General features: G+C 35.7%; 2 protein-coding genes across 4 annotated transcripts; both read right to left on the bottom strand.

The window, feature by feature from the left end:
* Positions 1-95: 95 nt before the first annotated feature.
* Positions 96-3,559, bottom strand: LOC115973433 (single-stranded DNA-binding protein, mitochondrial-like). 3 transcript variants are annotated; one of them, XR_004087716.1, is made up of 7 exons: positions 3,359-3,559; positions 2,675-2,856; positions 1,816-2,024; positions 1,639-1,739; positions 876-935; positions 597-683; positions 96-270 (listed from the first exon to the last, which is right to left on the bottom strand). XR_004087716.1 is itself a non-coding variant. In XM_031093695.1 (6 exons), exons 1-6 carry the CDS (start codon positions 3,429-3,431, stop codon positions 667-669), a joined length of 642 nt encoding a protein of 213 aa, XP_030949555.1. In that variant the 5' UTR covers positions 3,432-3,559; the 3' UTR covers positions 381-666. The 3 variants fall into 3 exon arrangements, 1 of the variants encoding a protein (XP_030949555.1); XR_004087717.1 differs by having other exon boundaries at positions 96-266; XM_031093695.1 differs by lacking the exon at positions 96-270 and having other exon boundaries at positions 381-683.
* Positions 3,560-4,978: 1,419 nt separating this feature from the next.
* On the bottom strand, positions 4,979-13,789 carry LOC115973436 (eukaryotic translation initiation factor 3 subunit A-like). The gene is made up of 14 exons (XM_031093698.1): positions 13,682-13,789; positions 12,446-12,519; positions 11,425-11,906; positions 9,842-10,057; positions 9,339-9,707; positions 9,225-9,254; positions 8,428-8,655; positions 8,159-8,320; positions 7,476-7,697; positions 7,169-7,375; positions 6,886-7,092; positions 6,431-6,511; positions 6,050-6,251; positions 4,979-5,731 (listed from the first exon to the last, which is right to left on the bottom strand). The coding sequence occupies exons 2-14, from the start codon at positions 12,489-12,491 to the stop codon at positions 5,256-5,258; spliced, it is 2,928 nt and encodes a 975-aa protein (XP_030949558.1). The 5' UTR covers positions 12,492-12,519; positions 13,682-13,789; the 3' UTR covers positions 4,979-5,255.
* Between the last annotated feature and the right edge of the window lie 1,902 nt (positions 13,790-15,691).

Below are 15,691 nucleotides of genomic sequence, written 5' to 3'. Positions count from 1 at the left end.
TCTAGAATTTTTTTTTTTTTTTTTTTTTTAAATTATAGGTAAGTACTGCGCTTTTATTAATTAGAAAGAAAAGAGCTTTGAGTTCACGATGCTTAACACAAAGGATCAAAGTTACAAAATACAAAAAATCCAGAGTCTAGGTATCACAATCCCCCTTACTTAATCCTAGACTTCCTCATCAGGGGCCACGTTGAGCTTAGTGTCCCTGAGCCACACGGTTTTACCATGTTAGCTCTATACTTTATTTGCCATGACTCAAGCCACGTCTACCTTGTATCAAAAAAGAAAAGTCAAATTAGTACTCCTAGGACTCAACACACGTTCAACGCAACAAACCGTCACACAATTTAAGGCATTACACATAAAAATGCAGAACTGTGTAAGGAAATAGTATAAGGTATAATTTACAGAGAATCAAAGCATTACATAGAGGTGTAAAACGGGGGTCAAACTGGTAATCTCAGCCAGAAATCCAATGTTCTTTCAAGCTCTTGAGGTTTCTATTATCTTAAACAAAGCGTTCATTAAATAGTCAGGAAAAAAAGGGACCAGCTTAAAAACCAGGTCAGAGACCCTGGTTACAGAATGCTTCTTACAGAAGTTAGAGGCTTCAACTGCTCGCTTTTCCAAGAATGTCGTTTCCAGAACATGCATATTGGCTCTAAACTAAAGCAACCCTTCTCCTGTCGGTAACAGATGGACACGTTGATTATATATATAAACAGGAAGTTATGCCACAACAATAATGGAATAAAAACTAATAAAGTCTTCCGCAGAATATTTATTTCCCAATATAAATATCATAATTGAGTAAGTTTCACAGTACTAGAGGAGCATTTCACAAAGTGAACATTAGGGAAAACAAGAAAACTTACGAAGATCGTCCAAGGATATACTGCTGAGACTTTCTCCGGTCTTTATAAGGCGAATCTTCCCTGTAGGGTAAAACCACATGATAAGGACTTCCATGTTACTTTCTAATATCAAAGAGAATAAATGAATGAGTTCCATCTACAACCCAAGGACACTCTTAAACTTTGTCTTCCTTTTCTTTTCTTTTCTTTTCTTTTGTGTGTGTGTGTGTGTGTTCATGTGTTTGCCTTTTAGACTTAATTTAACATTGAAACCTAAGGTTGTTTCCACAATTATGTTGTATTAACCATTTTTGTATTGCTGCATCAACACTTGACACCCATGTGGGAAACTGAAATTCAATTTTTTGTCCTTCAATATGCATTTGTCAAACATGTTTAGTATCAACACACTTCAAACATCCACAATACTTAAAGTAAATTCCCTAGTTTCTTTGGTGAGAATAACAGTTAGATAAACATAAGCATAATGGACGTATACGCGTTTTTTTTCCCTCCTGATAAGATAATGAACGAATGGGTATATCATATATGAAAGGGGCACCAGAGACATCAAATTAGACCATAGACAACTGAGAACAATCAAAATTTGTCTCTTATAAAGGAATAACAGAGAAGCCGATGGGCTTTAGCCCGAATGGCACTTCTGCCCCCATTAGGTATGAGACGGTGGGTTAGAGTTCACAGGTTTGTATCCAATGGGGTGAGTTAAATTACCAAGAAATAGAATCAATAGAAGAAAACAAATGCATACAGGTTTACATACCATCACGACGAATACATATCTCTGGGATGTTTTTAACCTCGCCATTGATGCTATCATTGTAAACTCTAGTCTCAATATCCCCCTCAACATAAACTGAAGAGCTGCATTAAAGATCCAAGCATTAGATAGACACATTAAATGATGAATTCAGTTTTTCTCAAAAGAATGCGTGCATACTTTTTAACAAGTTGTTGTACCGCATAAGCCCCAAGTGGTTCATTATGCACAGCAATTCGATGCCACTGTGCTGGTTTAGGCAAGTCTTTTGTTCCTACAATTCTTTGGTCAAACATTCCCCCTGTCCCAACCGTAAAGATAGTAACCATTCGACCATTTCTCAAGATCTTCTGCACAGGGGCTTGCCCAACTTTTCCACATATAATTGCCTGTATACAAACACTAAATAGTGGGTCAAATTATCCACTGTATAGAACACATGTGAGCAGAATGCCTAACCCATTTTCAAACATGAGGTAAAAAAGAGTAAATATCAAATATCATGTCTTATGTGGTTTTGGTGTCCTAACAACTCAAATGGCCAAAAAAAAAAAAATTCTTAGGCTTGATTTAGCGTAATTCTCTTTGCTAAGGTTCTAACTTCTAAAGTGAAGGAAATTTCACAATATACAAAGCTTATCTTTTCCACAATTTTCTTAGCAACCAGCAAAAGGGATAAGGACATATTCCTATGACCCATAAAAATGGAATTATTTTTCATGCTTTATGTATCACTTTTGTACAGATCAGATCTAAGAGTGGTCCAATCACAGAAAACAGGTGTCTTTGTCACAAATCATGAACACAATGGCAAATATGTATACACACACACACACACAAATGAAACAGTATTTTGATCCCCCCATGGCAACCCAATAATTATCTCCTACCATCCTTAGTGTCCACAAATCATATTTTCAACAGTTGCCAACACAAGGCGTTTATTTTACACTCTCAAAGGTTAAGTAAAATGCAATAGAGCCATTCAATTTCTAGATAAACCATTTCTATTTCTTAACTGAAAATTAATATCAAATACCTTGTGCACGCCGCGGAAGCCCCAACCCCTTCTAGGATCCACACCTTGGGGTTGTAACTCTGTCTTGTCACCAAGCAAGTCATCAAAATCTTCTCCCAGTTCATCCTTCTTTCCACCATCATTATCACCATCAAATGACATAGTCGAATACCAGGACTTTGAGTTTCCTTGCATGCTAACAACTAAAGCCATAAGACAAAAACATCATACAATGTCAACCCAACACACTCATTTCCAATAATTCTCAAATTTCAGCTCATTACCAAAATTTAAAAGAAAACCTCAATCTTTTTTTTGTGCGTATCAAGTACTTGATAAAAGTCCTCTAAGTACCAACATGATGATTATGTCCAACACTACAAAATACTTAACTTAAAAAAGAAATTTGAGCTAAACCCAAAAAACCCCCATGAAGAAAAGTACACGAATTTCAACTTTTTATCATTTAATTAACAAACAAAGTCATCCACTTCTACACACATGTACTGTATGTGTTTGAGTTGAAATTTTCCCGTAAAATGGTGCTTTCAATGTAAAACAAAAGACACCCATTTACACAAAAAGTACCACAATCAAGTCTATATCACTTAAATGATCAAAACAAAAGCTACCCATATGTTTTCATATATAAGTAACATACAAACAAACATGTATATAAATATGTACGAGAGAGAGAGAGAGAACCAAGAGAAGAAGTGGGTGTGGTAGAATTAGAGGGTCTGAGAAGCTTTGAGAATCGACCAGCGAGTGAACTCATTTTTTCAGCAAAGAACTCAGCTCAGTGGCAGTGCAAAAAGAGCGAAGGGTTGAAGGAGGGTTTTGGGTGGAGAGTTTCGGGTCATGGATGGCCCGTTTTGTATTGGGTATGGGTTTGTTCTTACACGGATTTTGAGTTTTTAACTTTTAAGTTTTAAGAATCAGCCAGGGCTCTAGTGAAATTTGGACCATTTATAGGCCTCTTATATGGACCCAATTTTCAATTAAAATTGGGCCAAGTACGATATCAATATAGATTGCAGGCATTTCTTAAAATCTTATCTTTAGTTAGAAGGCTATTTTAGTATCCCAGTAGCTTATTTGTTAAATATGAGATAAACGGTATAGGACAAAATGCTAAAAACAACTTTATTTAATATATAAAAAAAGACTAAAAGTGTGACAAAATATAATATTTGTTAAATATTATGCTTATTTGTTAAATATGAGATAAAAAATATAATATTTTACTGTGTTTAATGCTAAATGTGTGACAAAATACTAAGAACAACTTTATTTTTTTTTAAAAGGGCTAAAAGTTAGCTTATTGAACTTATAACTCTTTACTCTTTAGGCTTTATTCTTTTTTCTTTTTTATAAGTACAGTTATTATTTTGCTCAGTATAATTTCTTAAGCCCAATAAATTAATGAAAATATGCTCTCCCAACCCAAAAGAGTGGGACAAATAAAATCGAATCTTGTTTATCCAACAAAACTATAGTATATACCTTTAAAAAAAAAAAAAAAAAAAAAAAAAAAAAAAAAAAAAAAAACTTTAATATAACTGGTCTTTTCAAGTACTTGAATTGTTTCTAATTTTTCTAGTACATTTGTACTTACTGACATATTTTCCGTGGACATTGTAGTCAAATAATTCGAAAGAAGTCACGTAAGAAAGACATTTTGGTTTTCCACATTTTTTGCATCCTTTACGTATGCATTAACAACCCAATATTGATTCACAATAAGTTGAAGAGCACCAGGCAATTGACATATGACGGGTTTACAACTTTACATCATCCAATAATGGAGGCTTTGGGAAAACGAAAAAAGCTCAGCTCCCATCGTATAGCAGCCTATAGGCGAAATGGACCATCAATAGAAATAGAACCATCTCTCTTTCTTTCCATTTTTTTTTTTACTAGTTGGAAACAAAATGATCCTCAAGTGGAAAGAAAAATGTTTTTTTTGTGCATAGAGATGGAAGAATCATTAATTAGAAGTTTATCATCGCCACTCATTGTGAGGGAACAATGATCCTCAAGGATCTATGATTTGTGCTATTAACTTGCTTATTGATTAGGATTATGTGATTTAGAGGTTGAATTATATAGCGCAAGGTTCAAGCATGTAGCAGATTAATGCTGGGAGTAAAAAGCACTTGATTATCTAGTCTCCTTCCTTTATGAGGAGAACCAAGATTCAAATCTCCCTCCCCCCATATATATTCATAAAATTACAAGAAATGGCTGACAAGAAGTTCACTCTTTCCAATGGCACATAAAATGAAATAATACAGAGATATATGAACCCAATAAGAAAGAGAAGGAAATAAGGATGAAAATAATAATTAAAATAGATAACTCTATCAAGTCTGAAGCTTCAAGATTACAATAAATATTTCAGTAGGTTGCCTTGACATGAAAACAGCGAGGGAAAGATAACTACATTGAAAAAACAAAGAGATGAAACAACTCAACCAGGTCTGGAGGTGCTAAAAATAGAGCACAAGGATTATTTTCTCTGGCTTGCAATAAACCGTCCATGTGTTGATGGAATCAAAATTGACCTTTGTTCATGCAAATCAAATAAGATCCTCTATGATCAGCGTGCTGATCCACCGCCACGTGGAGGGACTCTAGATGAGGACCAAGTGGACTTTGAGCCACCACCAGCACCAAAAGAGGGCCTGCGGTCATCACTCCGCCACCTATCACCAGGTTGGGACGTGCGATCGTCCGGCCGGCTGCTGCCCCATCGATCTGGTTCTGGAGGAGGAGCCTGCGCAGAGACTTCAGGTCTCCGGAACCTAGGCACATATTTTCCAGCAGATGGTGGAGCACCAGCACCAGTTGCAGCTGCAGCAGCAGCAGCAGCGGGAGCTGTAGCTACTGGCTCAGATGGGTGGGAGCCAACAGGCTCAGAAGGCCTAGAAGGCCCGTCAGTTGATCTACCCAAGAGAGCTTCTCTCCTCTGCCTTTCTTTTTCCTCTAATTCCCGCTCTCTTTGCCTTTGCTTCTCAGCAATCTCATCCAATTTTGCCCTGCGTTCCTCTTCTATCTTCCTTTGCCTCTCAGCCTCTGCATGTTTGATGATGCCAGTTAAAAATACATTCAAAACACAGGGAAAAAAAAACCTAGACAGTGTGAGAATCCTATTAACAGTTCGAGTATCAGAGAATCATTTGGCGCCAAATAATCTAACACAGTATTTACTTGGAAAATCTCAGGATTTTCGAGGGGATAGCATTCCCTGAAAATAATTAGGGAATGCAGCAATTGAATTAATGAAAAGTAACTGTTTAGACTTCTCTGAAGCAAAATCACTCCCATAAGAAGTTTTAAATTCTTCTCAGAAAGTTTTCATCAACATATATATTATTTTGTATAAAAAACTACCTTCCCGCTTGCGAGCTTCCTCCTCTTCCTGCAGCTTTCTCTGTTTTTCCTCCTCAGTCCGCACATAAAATATTTTCTTTCTAATAGCATCCCTCTCCTGCCGACGGGCCTGAAGCATTTGCTGGATTTGCCTGTCTCTGTCCTCCCTAAGTCGGTCAAACTCTGATTGCCGACGTTGCACCACCTTTTCCTGGAATATTGTCTGTGCAAGAAAGGATAAATATTGAATTTTACTGAGCGTCAAAGTCACTCATGCTGAAAAACATTATCAGAAAGATGGCATGCCAACACAAAGGCCAGATATGAACATGCACGCAAGCAGACTAAAAGCATATTTCCACCGATATCAGGACTAGACAGATCAGTTAAAACTCAACTGACCTTATTCTCCAACATCCTTGCCAACCTATTCTTCTCCTTGAGGTCCCCATCATGGTGCTGCCTGCTAAGTTCAACCTCTAGCTGCAAAGCAGCACAAAGAATTAAAGTGAGTATATTGGACAACAATCTTTTATATTGCAACCTGGAACATAAAATATCACAACAAATGAAAAGACAGCTTCTTCATATACAGTACATATCTACAAGCAGCAAGGGCAAAAGGACTGGGAAGTGGAGGAATGACTAAATTATTGAGATAAAGGCTACTACTGTGTGCAAGCATATATGTGTACATTCGTACATATAAAAGTTATATACAATGCACAAGGCTCCCCTTCTGTGGGGTTTGGGAGAGGAAATTTTTTATTCCCATCCCATATATATATATATATATATATATATATAGAGAGAGAGAGAGAGAGAGAGAGAGAGAGAGAGAGAGAGAATTAAAGTACCTGCTGCTCACGTTCATGAAGCACCTTCTCTTCCACCAAACGCTGCTGAAATGCAGCTTCAATCAAGGGAGCTGCCTCTTCTCTTTTTGCTCTTTCTAAATGATCCATGGTTTTAGCTAGTTTTAGTAATTTCTTCTCTGTTTCCTGTCTCTCCCTCAGCTGTTCACTCAGGGCCATCTCCATTATAGCTTGCTTTGTAACATTTTCCTGTGTACACATACAATCATTAACATATGCTCATACCAGCCACATACAGATAACATGAGACCAAATTTTAACTCACTCCGTCTAAAAACGACTTCTTTATCTTCTTCTTGCGCTGCTTTCCAACATCCTCAAGTAGAGCTTTTGCTTGCTCAAGCTCCTTGTCTCTAATTTCCTCAAGGATCATTTGATTCTTCCTCTTTTCAACCTCAGATGCAAGCCTCTTCTTCTCTTCCTCTTCAGCAATCTGCTGTTGCTTTCTCCTTTTCAACTCTGCATTTCGTTCCTTGGAAGCACACAAAATTTAACAAAAATTTAACTCATTTTCAGATTTGGAAAAATGATTCAAATTAAGCACACCATCTCAGATAGCAGTTTTGATGTACCATTTCCAAAAGTAGAAGTTCTTGCTCTTCCTTCCTTTTCTCAATGATTGATTTTCGAGCAAGAAGTCTCTTGTGTTCCTTATCCACAAGATCCGCCAAACCAGGCAACATTTCTCCTAGCTTTGATGCCTTCTTTACAGGTGGATAAATCATGGTCCTTGCTTTATCTAATGAACCAGCAAAGACTGTCAAGTGATCCTGGAAGCCATCAGATTCAAGGCCCTGCAAGATTAAATCCAATGAGATCAATCAAATTCTAACCAGAACTATTACACTACCTTTGTCAGCAAGAATGAAAGAAATATCACCCAAAAAGCAAATCAGATGGAGCTTGGTAACGCTAAAATAATTATTTCACGTGCCAATTACCAATATTAGCATTAAAATATGTTTATTAAAACCCAACCAAATGGCAGAAACTTAAGAAACAAGCTGATTAGAGAACTGTTTAGCTGAAAGAATTCTATCACCTGTTTTAAACTCCTCAATGAATATCCCAAGTAACAATATTAAAAGATATTTCATCAGAATCAGATTCTAATACTTGGGTCAGTCAAAATCTGAGTTTTCCAAAATATATTTCTAAGTTCTAATGATATATATATAGTTAATTAGCAAATGTATATTGTTGTCAGGAAAAGAAATTAGCAGAGACAGAGTTTGGTTGTTAAGTGTTAACTTACCAAATTACCAAACAATACAACACCCTTAATATGGTCAACTTTCATAGCTATGAAATTATGTTTAACAGCATCTACAGAGATCTTCTCAACAACGGGAAAATCAAAAAAGGGGATCATCTGAGATAAACTCTCAATTTTCAGTGTTTGATACACCCGAGACACCTGGAGAAAAAACAGAGAAAAATTAGTAAAAGGAAAACTAAAATTCTGAGCACAAGGTTGGGTACAATGCACATAAAAACAACAAGACACTAAACACAAGAGTGCACCTGCTGAAGCAACCTCAAGGTAGCAAGCTTTTCCAGGGCAGGAACATATTGAGACAGTTGAACTTCATGAACAGAGGAAGCTGAAGAAAGCTTACCCCCAAGCTTTGAAATTTTAACCAACAAGGGCTGTATCTTTGATGCAAGATCCAAAGGGAGAAACTCATGCTCCAGTAGATGATAAAGATCTTTTACTTCCTGAGTAGCACAGCTCAATACACCTTTCAACACCTGAAATCATCAGCAAAATCAGAAATATTGAAAGCAAACCATCATGTACAGAATATTCATCCAAGATATCTTATAAAACGTACCAACACATGCACGACAGATGCATTTCAATAACTCAAACCAGATATTCCAAAATTTCCTATGTCAATAGTGACAGATCTGTCTAGATACTTATGATTGTAACCATGAAAAATAACTTATCAATACCTATTCTTCAAACATTAATGACAACATATATAGACATTGTTTTTTCTCTAAAAGAAAATTAAAATATCAAGGAATTTATAATGATTGGCTGAGGAGATGATAGCACAAAAAAATAATCAGGATATAGGTGAGTAGAATATGGAATAAAAAGATAATCTACATGTTCGGCTGGCAATTTAGAAAATACAAATCTATCACCTAATAAATTACATAACTAAAGAAGCTGATTCCATAAACTAAAGAAATCAAAGGTCTTGGACAATTAAGCATTTTGAACATGCAAAAGAAGACCATAATCTAGAGAAACAATAAATAACACCAAACAAAACTACACCTCAGTAAAGCAATTATTTCGAGCTTACCAGTTCTGAGAGAATGTTTGACCGTGATAGCTGCAAAGAGTACATTGTCAGGATGAGAAAATGTTGATAATAGATATCAAATGAAAGCAAATTCAATGGAACAAATCAGATTACCACTTCTCCACCATCAACTTTAGGATCAAGATTGAATCCTATAAGATTAGCCATCCTCAAGTTGCGTTCCTTCTCATTTTGAAGTTCCAAATGGGATGAACCGCGTCTGTGAGTATAGGGCGGCACTGAGAGTGCAGCCAATACAACAGATGATGCTATCAATTGCAAATCCTTCTGACTTAAATTCTTATTGAAGCTTTTCTGAAGGGTAAAAAGCTTCAACCACGCATAAGCATGATATAGATGGCTAGATGAGATCCAGAAAATTTCTGTTAGCTTGGCATAATAAACCACCATCAAAGATGACTTGGGGGTTTTCTTAACCATGCACATCAATCCATGAATATCTTCCACAGAACGAAAAGCTTCCTGCAGCAAACAAAATGACAATATTGTGAGAGAGATAAGATGTGCCCATCACAAATACAAATTGACAATTTTGTGCATGAATTATTGTCTCCCCTCTAAAAATACAGAAATACAAACAGAAAAATAACAGATACCTGCCACAGTTCAAGTTCAGTAGCAATCTTTAGCTGTTCAAATCTTGTATCAAGATACAGCTGCAAGCTCTCAGGTGCAGACAGGTCAGGTCGGTCCCTTTGGTCTCTGTATTTGTTAAGATTAGATAGATGATTCCTGATAATTTCACACAACCTACGAAACTCTGTTGTCCGTTTGTATTGCTTGCAAAACTGGAAAGCCCGGTGTGCTGTCATCTACAGACCACATTTGAAAACTCTAAGATAACATCTCTTTTTCCATTGATAAGACGTGTATTTTTTTAACATCTATATGGCATGTAATGTTCATGACACAAACCATAAAACCACACACTCAACAATGAATGTATGTAATGCTCATTCATAGTAATAAATATGGCAGTAGTTTGGTGATGGACAACCCACCGTCCAATGAGAATATGAGAGAAGACCTGGTATAAGAATAAAATATATTGAGAGGAACAGAAAGTCAACATCACATTTTTTTTCACCCAATACTTTTCATCTGCCAACAAATTACAAACAAAAATATCATGCCTGAGAAATCTAGTAGAGTCTGGCAAAATAAAGACCTAAACGCTCATAGGTGCACTTTGGGGCAGAGGCCTCATGGAGCCTAGGTAAAAAGCCCAGGCATGCCAGATCAAGTTAAAGCAAGTGTTTTTGAAAAGAAATGTATAAATTGTTTCCAAGAGAAAGATGCAACAAGAAGAAAAGTTTTAAAAAATAAAAAATATTGATTTATTGTGCAATAGCACAAATGAAAGTCCAAAATATATCTGAATAAATTTATCAATGGGAAGCAAAGAAACCCTCAAATTATTTAAAATTTAACCATAACATAATATATTATTGTCTGGCAGTGTTCAAAGAAAGAAAAGAGAGAAATAAGGGGAACAAATTCTAAAATAATATACTACCGTCTGCAGTGTTACTTTGGCAAATTCCCACAAGAACAGGGTTTCAAATACATCTAGACTACTCCTTCTTGATTAGTCATTCAGACAAAGGGCCCATTTGGTAATGTTGTTCTAGTAATATTGTTTGTATTTTTTGGAAATACGTGTTGGTGAAAAAGTGTGTAAAAATACGTGCAATATTGTTTAAACACTGAAAATTGTTGTTCAAAATACACTACCAAACACCCCCAAAGTTGCCCATGGATAAACTACAAGAAACAAAAATCTTCTAAACCATATATAAATGCTAAAGAATCCCCCCCCCCCAAAAAAAAACATTATCACAAATCTAAATAAAATCTATCACACTATTGAATTTCTTAAATTCATTGACAATACCATGCCAAAAGAAATTCTGTTTGAGGTGGGACCTACTAGAGTCTAGACTACTCCCTCTTGCTCAGTCATTAAGACAGTACCCATGGATAAACTACAAGAAACTCAAATCTTCTATGCCAGAAGTAAAATGCTATAGAATCCCAACAATTAACATAATTCTAAAGGACATCTATCATATTATTGAATTATTAAATTCAATGATAATACCATGCCAAAATTCACACATGAATATTTATATGAGTGAAATAAAGCTTTAAGAGAAATTCTGTTTGAGGCAGGAACTACCGCGTAAAGTGCTTCCAACTTTGAGTTGTTACGTAAGATTTCAAGCACTGTTCTATAGGTCTCCCACAAAAACTTGAACCAAGGGGTAACAAGTTCGCGATCAGACCTATCCTTTCCCTTCTCTCCACTGACATAACTTAGCATCAAATCTTCTGGCCTTTTATCTGCTTCTAGGTCATCTACATCTAGAGCTTCTTCTAGGGCTTCAGCCTGACTACGAGCCTGCTCAGCTTTCTCAGTGGACAGATGCATGAAGTGTTTTATCACCTCCTCCAAAGAATTAACATTGACTTGCTGACACACAATGCGGTATTGAATCAGACCATCCTTGGCAAACCTACCCCTCCGCATGTCAACACAGAGCTCTACATATTTAAACATAATCCTTTCAAGTGTCTTTTGCCATGCTCGATACCTCCTTGATGTTATAAGGTCATGAAGGGCTTGCAAGGCATTTTGTTTCTGCCCAACATTTATCAGCTCTGCATCCATGGATAACAAAAGTCAGTCCAAATATCTCACACAGGATCAAGACAGAAGCAACATAAGTATGAGTGTATGACAGTATTTTTTTAAAGTATTGACAACAATACATGTGATAAAAATGCTGAAAGCATAAAGCCAATATGCATTCTCCTACTTTACATGATATCTTTCCCATTTGTATAACATACATCAGCAATATAGCATTTGAAATTGATCAACCCAGTGTTTAACAACATAAATTTCACACCCTCCTCACACCCACCACCAAAAAAAATATTACTGACACACGGTCAGCATTCAACATTACTTTTCAGACATCTTAAGCTGAAACCAGCTAAGGGGATTTATTTTGGGTTGAATGTTAAACTCAACTTGTTAAAGAGAGTAATGCAAAGAAAGATGAAGATAAATTTTTACTCAATCCAAGTTCCAGGCAGATACATGCAACGCTTGCACATCATGATGGCATCCATTTTTGAAAGAAAAAAAAAATGATATCAACACTTAAAAAAAGAGGTAAAAGATTTCAAGTCACCTTCAGCTCGCTTTAAAGCATTCTCTGGTTTGGCAAAAGTCGTCATATCATCACAATATCAAATCAGCAATCACCTGAAAGAAAGATGAATATAAATCAAGTTTTCGGGAGCCAAAAAAAAGATAAAAAGGAAAGCAAAATCTAAATTTATTTATCTACCAGCAGACCCAAACTCAAAGGCAAGTGCATAGAAGCACTGTATCACATCATAAACTAAATATCAAAGCTCCAAAAAAAAGAGTGAAGATTTTCATCATTTCTACAATTGTAATAAGAAATCACCAAAAGCTAAAAGCTTGCACTTAGTCTAAACGTCCTTCCGTACCAACCAAAGAGTCACTCATGACTCATGATGCCAGCATAAGTATATTTTTCTTTTTTCTAACCTATACATTTGTGTATGCATATGTGTGTATGTGTGTGCGTGTTTCATAGCAAAAGGGATGGGTGAATGGCTCTTTCTTTTCAAATAAAATATAATAAAAAATAAAAATTGACCTAAAGCATGCATACAGTTTTTATTTTTATTTTTTAAATAATAACTTAAGCATCAGAATTTTACATATATCCTCACACGCACACACACCACATTACATACCTAAATCCAATTCCTTTTTCTTCTTCAAAAATTACAAATTTCAACCTGAAGCATCAGAATTTTTCATACATAGTTGTCTTTTTTCTTCTTCAAAGTTTAAAAACTACACACATGCACGCACACACCAAATTTTTCGGCCAAATCGGTGTCTTTTCCTCTTTCAAAAATCACAACTTTCAACCGAAACCATCAACGTATTTCCTACACTCTCTCATACAATTCACATCCAACACAACAATACCATCCAAATTACCAATTAACCCAATTCCGGGTCAGCCCCGATCTTTCACCAGAACAAAACCAAATACCCTCAACATGCCAAATCAAACAGTTCCTCACTCGCCACCACACAAATCTATCCCCACTCTCCAACCCCAAAAAAAATTTTCACAAATTTTTAATTTTTACATCGAATCCACACTAACCAAGCAAACCCAGATCCAAATTTAAACCAAAACACTAACATATTCGATCCAATTTTGCAACCAACACGTATATCAGCAATCAATAAATCGTTTCAAACCAACGGTTCTATAAAAATACGCAGCAAAACAAAAAACAATCACTTTACAGACACATATATACGATCCAAATTCTCCGAATACTATTAGATAGCGAGAGAGAGAGAGCGAGAGTACCTGGAAGCTAGAGATTTCAGTGGCCGCAATCTTTCTCAATGGGAGAGCAGAGAACGTTTAGGGTTTTAGCTTTGTTGGGTTTTGTTTTGATGGATAACTCAAAAAGACGGAGGTGCGCTTTATTGGGCCCTTGGCGCAGTGATGAATTGGGCTTCTAGACCGACATGTTTTTGTTCCTAAAAAAAAGGAAAAAAAAAAAAAGATAAGGTAAACGTTAACAAGCACCGGTGCTTGTTAAGGTTGTATTAAAATAGGTTCTATTTAATAAAAAAATTAAAAAAATAAAAGAAAATGACATAAAATTAATGTTTTTGGTTATTTTAATATTTTTTTCTCTCTACAAAGTTTATCTTACACTGAAAAAAAATGACATAAACTGCAGAAAAAGACAAAAAATTGTACTAAAAAAAGTCAAAAGTTGTTGTTAACGGACACCTTACGGTGCCCGTTAACACAACCCAAAAGATAATATAAGTTTTTTTTTTCCACTTAGGTTACCCCATCAAATTCAACTCTGTTGGGCATCGGATTTTAGTATTAATTTTTAACTTTTATGTCGAGCTTTTAAAATTTTCATTTTTTATCTTTTTCTTCTCACTTTCTTCATGATATAACCATATAAGTATACTTTAGCAAACTTTCAAAAAAATAATTTAATAAAAAACTAAATAAGTTATTCCCAAACTGACACTAAATTGACTAATAAACACTTTTTTTTTTTTTTTTTTTAGAGAAAACTAGTAAACACATCACATGTTAAACTAAACTATTTACACATAACTCACCTCGAGCATGATTGCCAATTGTTATGCCTAAGCATAGTTTCTCGCTTCCAAGTACCAACTTTCAACTCCCAAGGGCCAAGGTCAAATTCAAAAATTTAACAACAATCCCCCCACCCGAAAACACTCTAAAACCATATTCTATAATATTAAGGTGGACGTTCTAGTATTTTGCAAAATCCTCAAATATTGTGGTCCATTATGAATATTATAATCCATAGTCATTTGTAGGGGGTGGTCTTCTAGTTGGACTCCACGAGCCATGGACTAGGAGCCCATTGAGAGGTAAGGTGATTCGAGAGAATAGGTCAAATCCATATCCACTGGGAGAAAGGTCCTAGACCTGGTAAATGGACCAAGGGCCCAGCCAAGGAAGTAACCCCACGTCCTCTGATTGACACCAATACCCTCAGACAACGTCAATCGAGGAGTTCTGGGAAGGTAGCAAACCCAAACTCATGAAAGATGTTCAAGGAACTTGGGAAGGTGACTCCTAAACCAAATAACAATCATTTCTGCATTAATTAGGTGTTTCCACCTGACACAAACCGCATTTATTACTAAATGACCAGCATAAATAGTATTTTACATTCCAAAAATTCATTTTCGTCATCAAAATGGGGGAAGAGATATTTGATAAAACAAGTAACTTCTGACTCTTATTGTGACTACCCTCTATTAAGAAGAAAGCCCTTGGGTATAAATAGAGCCTCCACACACACTTAAAGTGGGCATGTGAAAATATTAGAGTAAAAGAGTTTAAAGAATTTATGTTTGCCTTTGGATGCATGTATCCTGGACAAGAATAGAGCTACATATTTTATGAATAACAAACCCACATTATTCAATTTGTTCTTCTATTCAGATCTCCTAGTGAATTATTTTACTTTCCATTCATTACAAATTAGTTGTGATGATCAAATTAAACTAAGAGCTCGGGCTCTACATCATTGATTCATAAACAGGGAAAAAAAATCATAATCATTGATTCATAAAAAAATTAAAATTGTACTTATCATATCTATTACCGTCAATGATTAAGGTCTTTAAATCTTGACACGTCATAAAAATTGGGTAAAAGTACGTACATATTGTGAGTAATTGCAACCTGGCCAGCCAATTTTTCTCAAATTGAGCCTAACCTGCACAAACGGGTGTGATCATGATGCTCAAAATATCAAGTTCACTGTAAAAATATATTTGCCCCTAAAACAAAGATTTCATGTGA

The sequence above is a fragment of the Quercus lobata genome, unplaced genomic scaffold, assembly GCF_001633185.2.
Source record: "Quercus lobata isolate SW786 unplaced genomic scaffold, ValleyOak3.0 Primary Assembly Scq3eQI_2009, whole genome shotgun sequence".
NCBI lineage: Eukaryota > Viridiplantae > Streptophyta > Magnoliopsida > Fagales > Fagaceae > Quercus > Quercus lobata.
This window is presented reverse-complemented; position numbering and strand designations above follow the sequence as displayed.

What these genes read in the sequence shown, in the direction of transcription:
- LOC115973436 (XM_031093698.1), bottom strand. Translation starts at nt 12,491, where the DNA reads ATGACGACTTTTGCCAAACCAGAGAATGCTTTAAAGCGAGCTGAAG. An exon ending in AAGTTGATGGTGGAGAAGTG is followed by an intron (nt 9,255 to 9,338) that starts GTAATCTGATTT and finishes TACTCTTTGCAG; the next exon opens with CTATCACGGTCAAACATTCT. An exon ending in TTCATGAACGTGAGCAGCAG is followed by an intron (nt 6,512 to 6,885) that starts GTACTTTAATTC and finishes GCTGCTTTGCAG; the next exon opens with CTAGAGGTTGAACTTAGCAG.
- LOC115973433 (XM_031093695.1), bottom strand. Translation starts at nt 3,431, where the DNA reads ATGAGTTCACTCGCTGGTCGATTCTCAAAGCTTCTCAGACCCTCTAAT. An exon ending in CACACCCACTTCTTCTCTTG is followed by an intron (nt 2,857 to 3,358) that starts GTTCTCTCTCTC and finishes TTATGGCTTTAG; the next exon opens with TTGTTAGCATGCAAGGAAAC. An exon ending in GTACAACAACTTGTTAAAAA is followed by an intron (nt 1,740 to 1,815) that starts GTATGCACGCAT and finishes TCTTTAATGCAG; the next exon opens with CTCTTCAGTTTATGTTGAGG.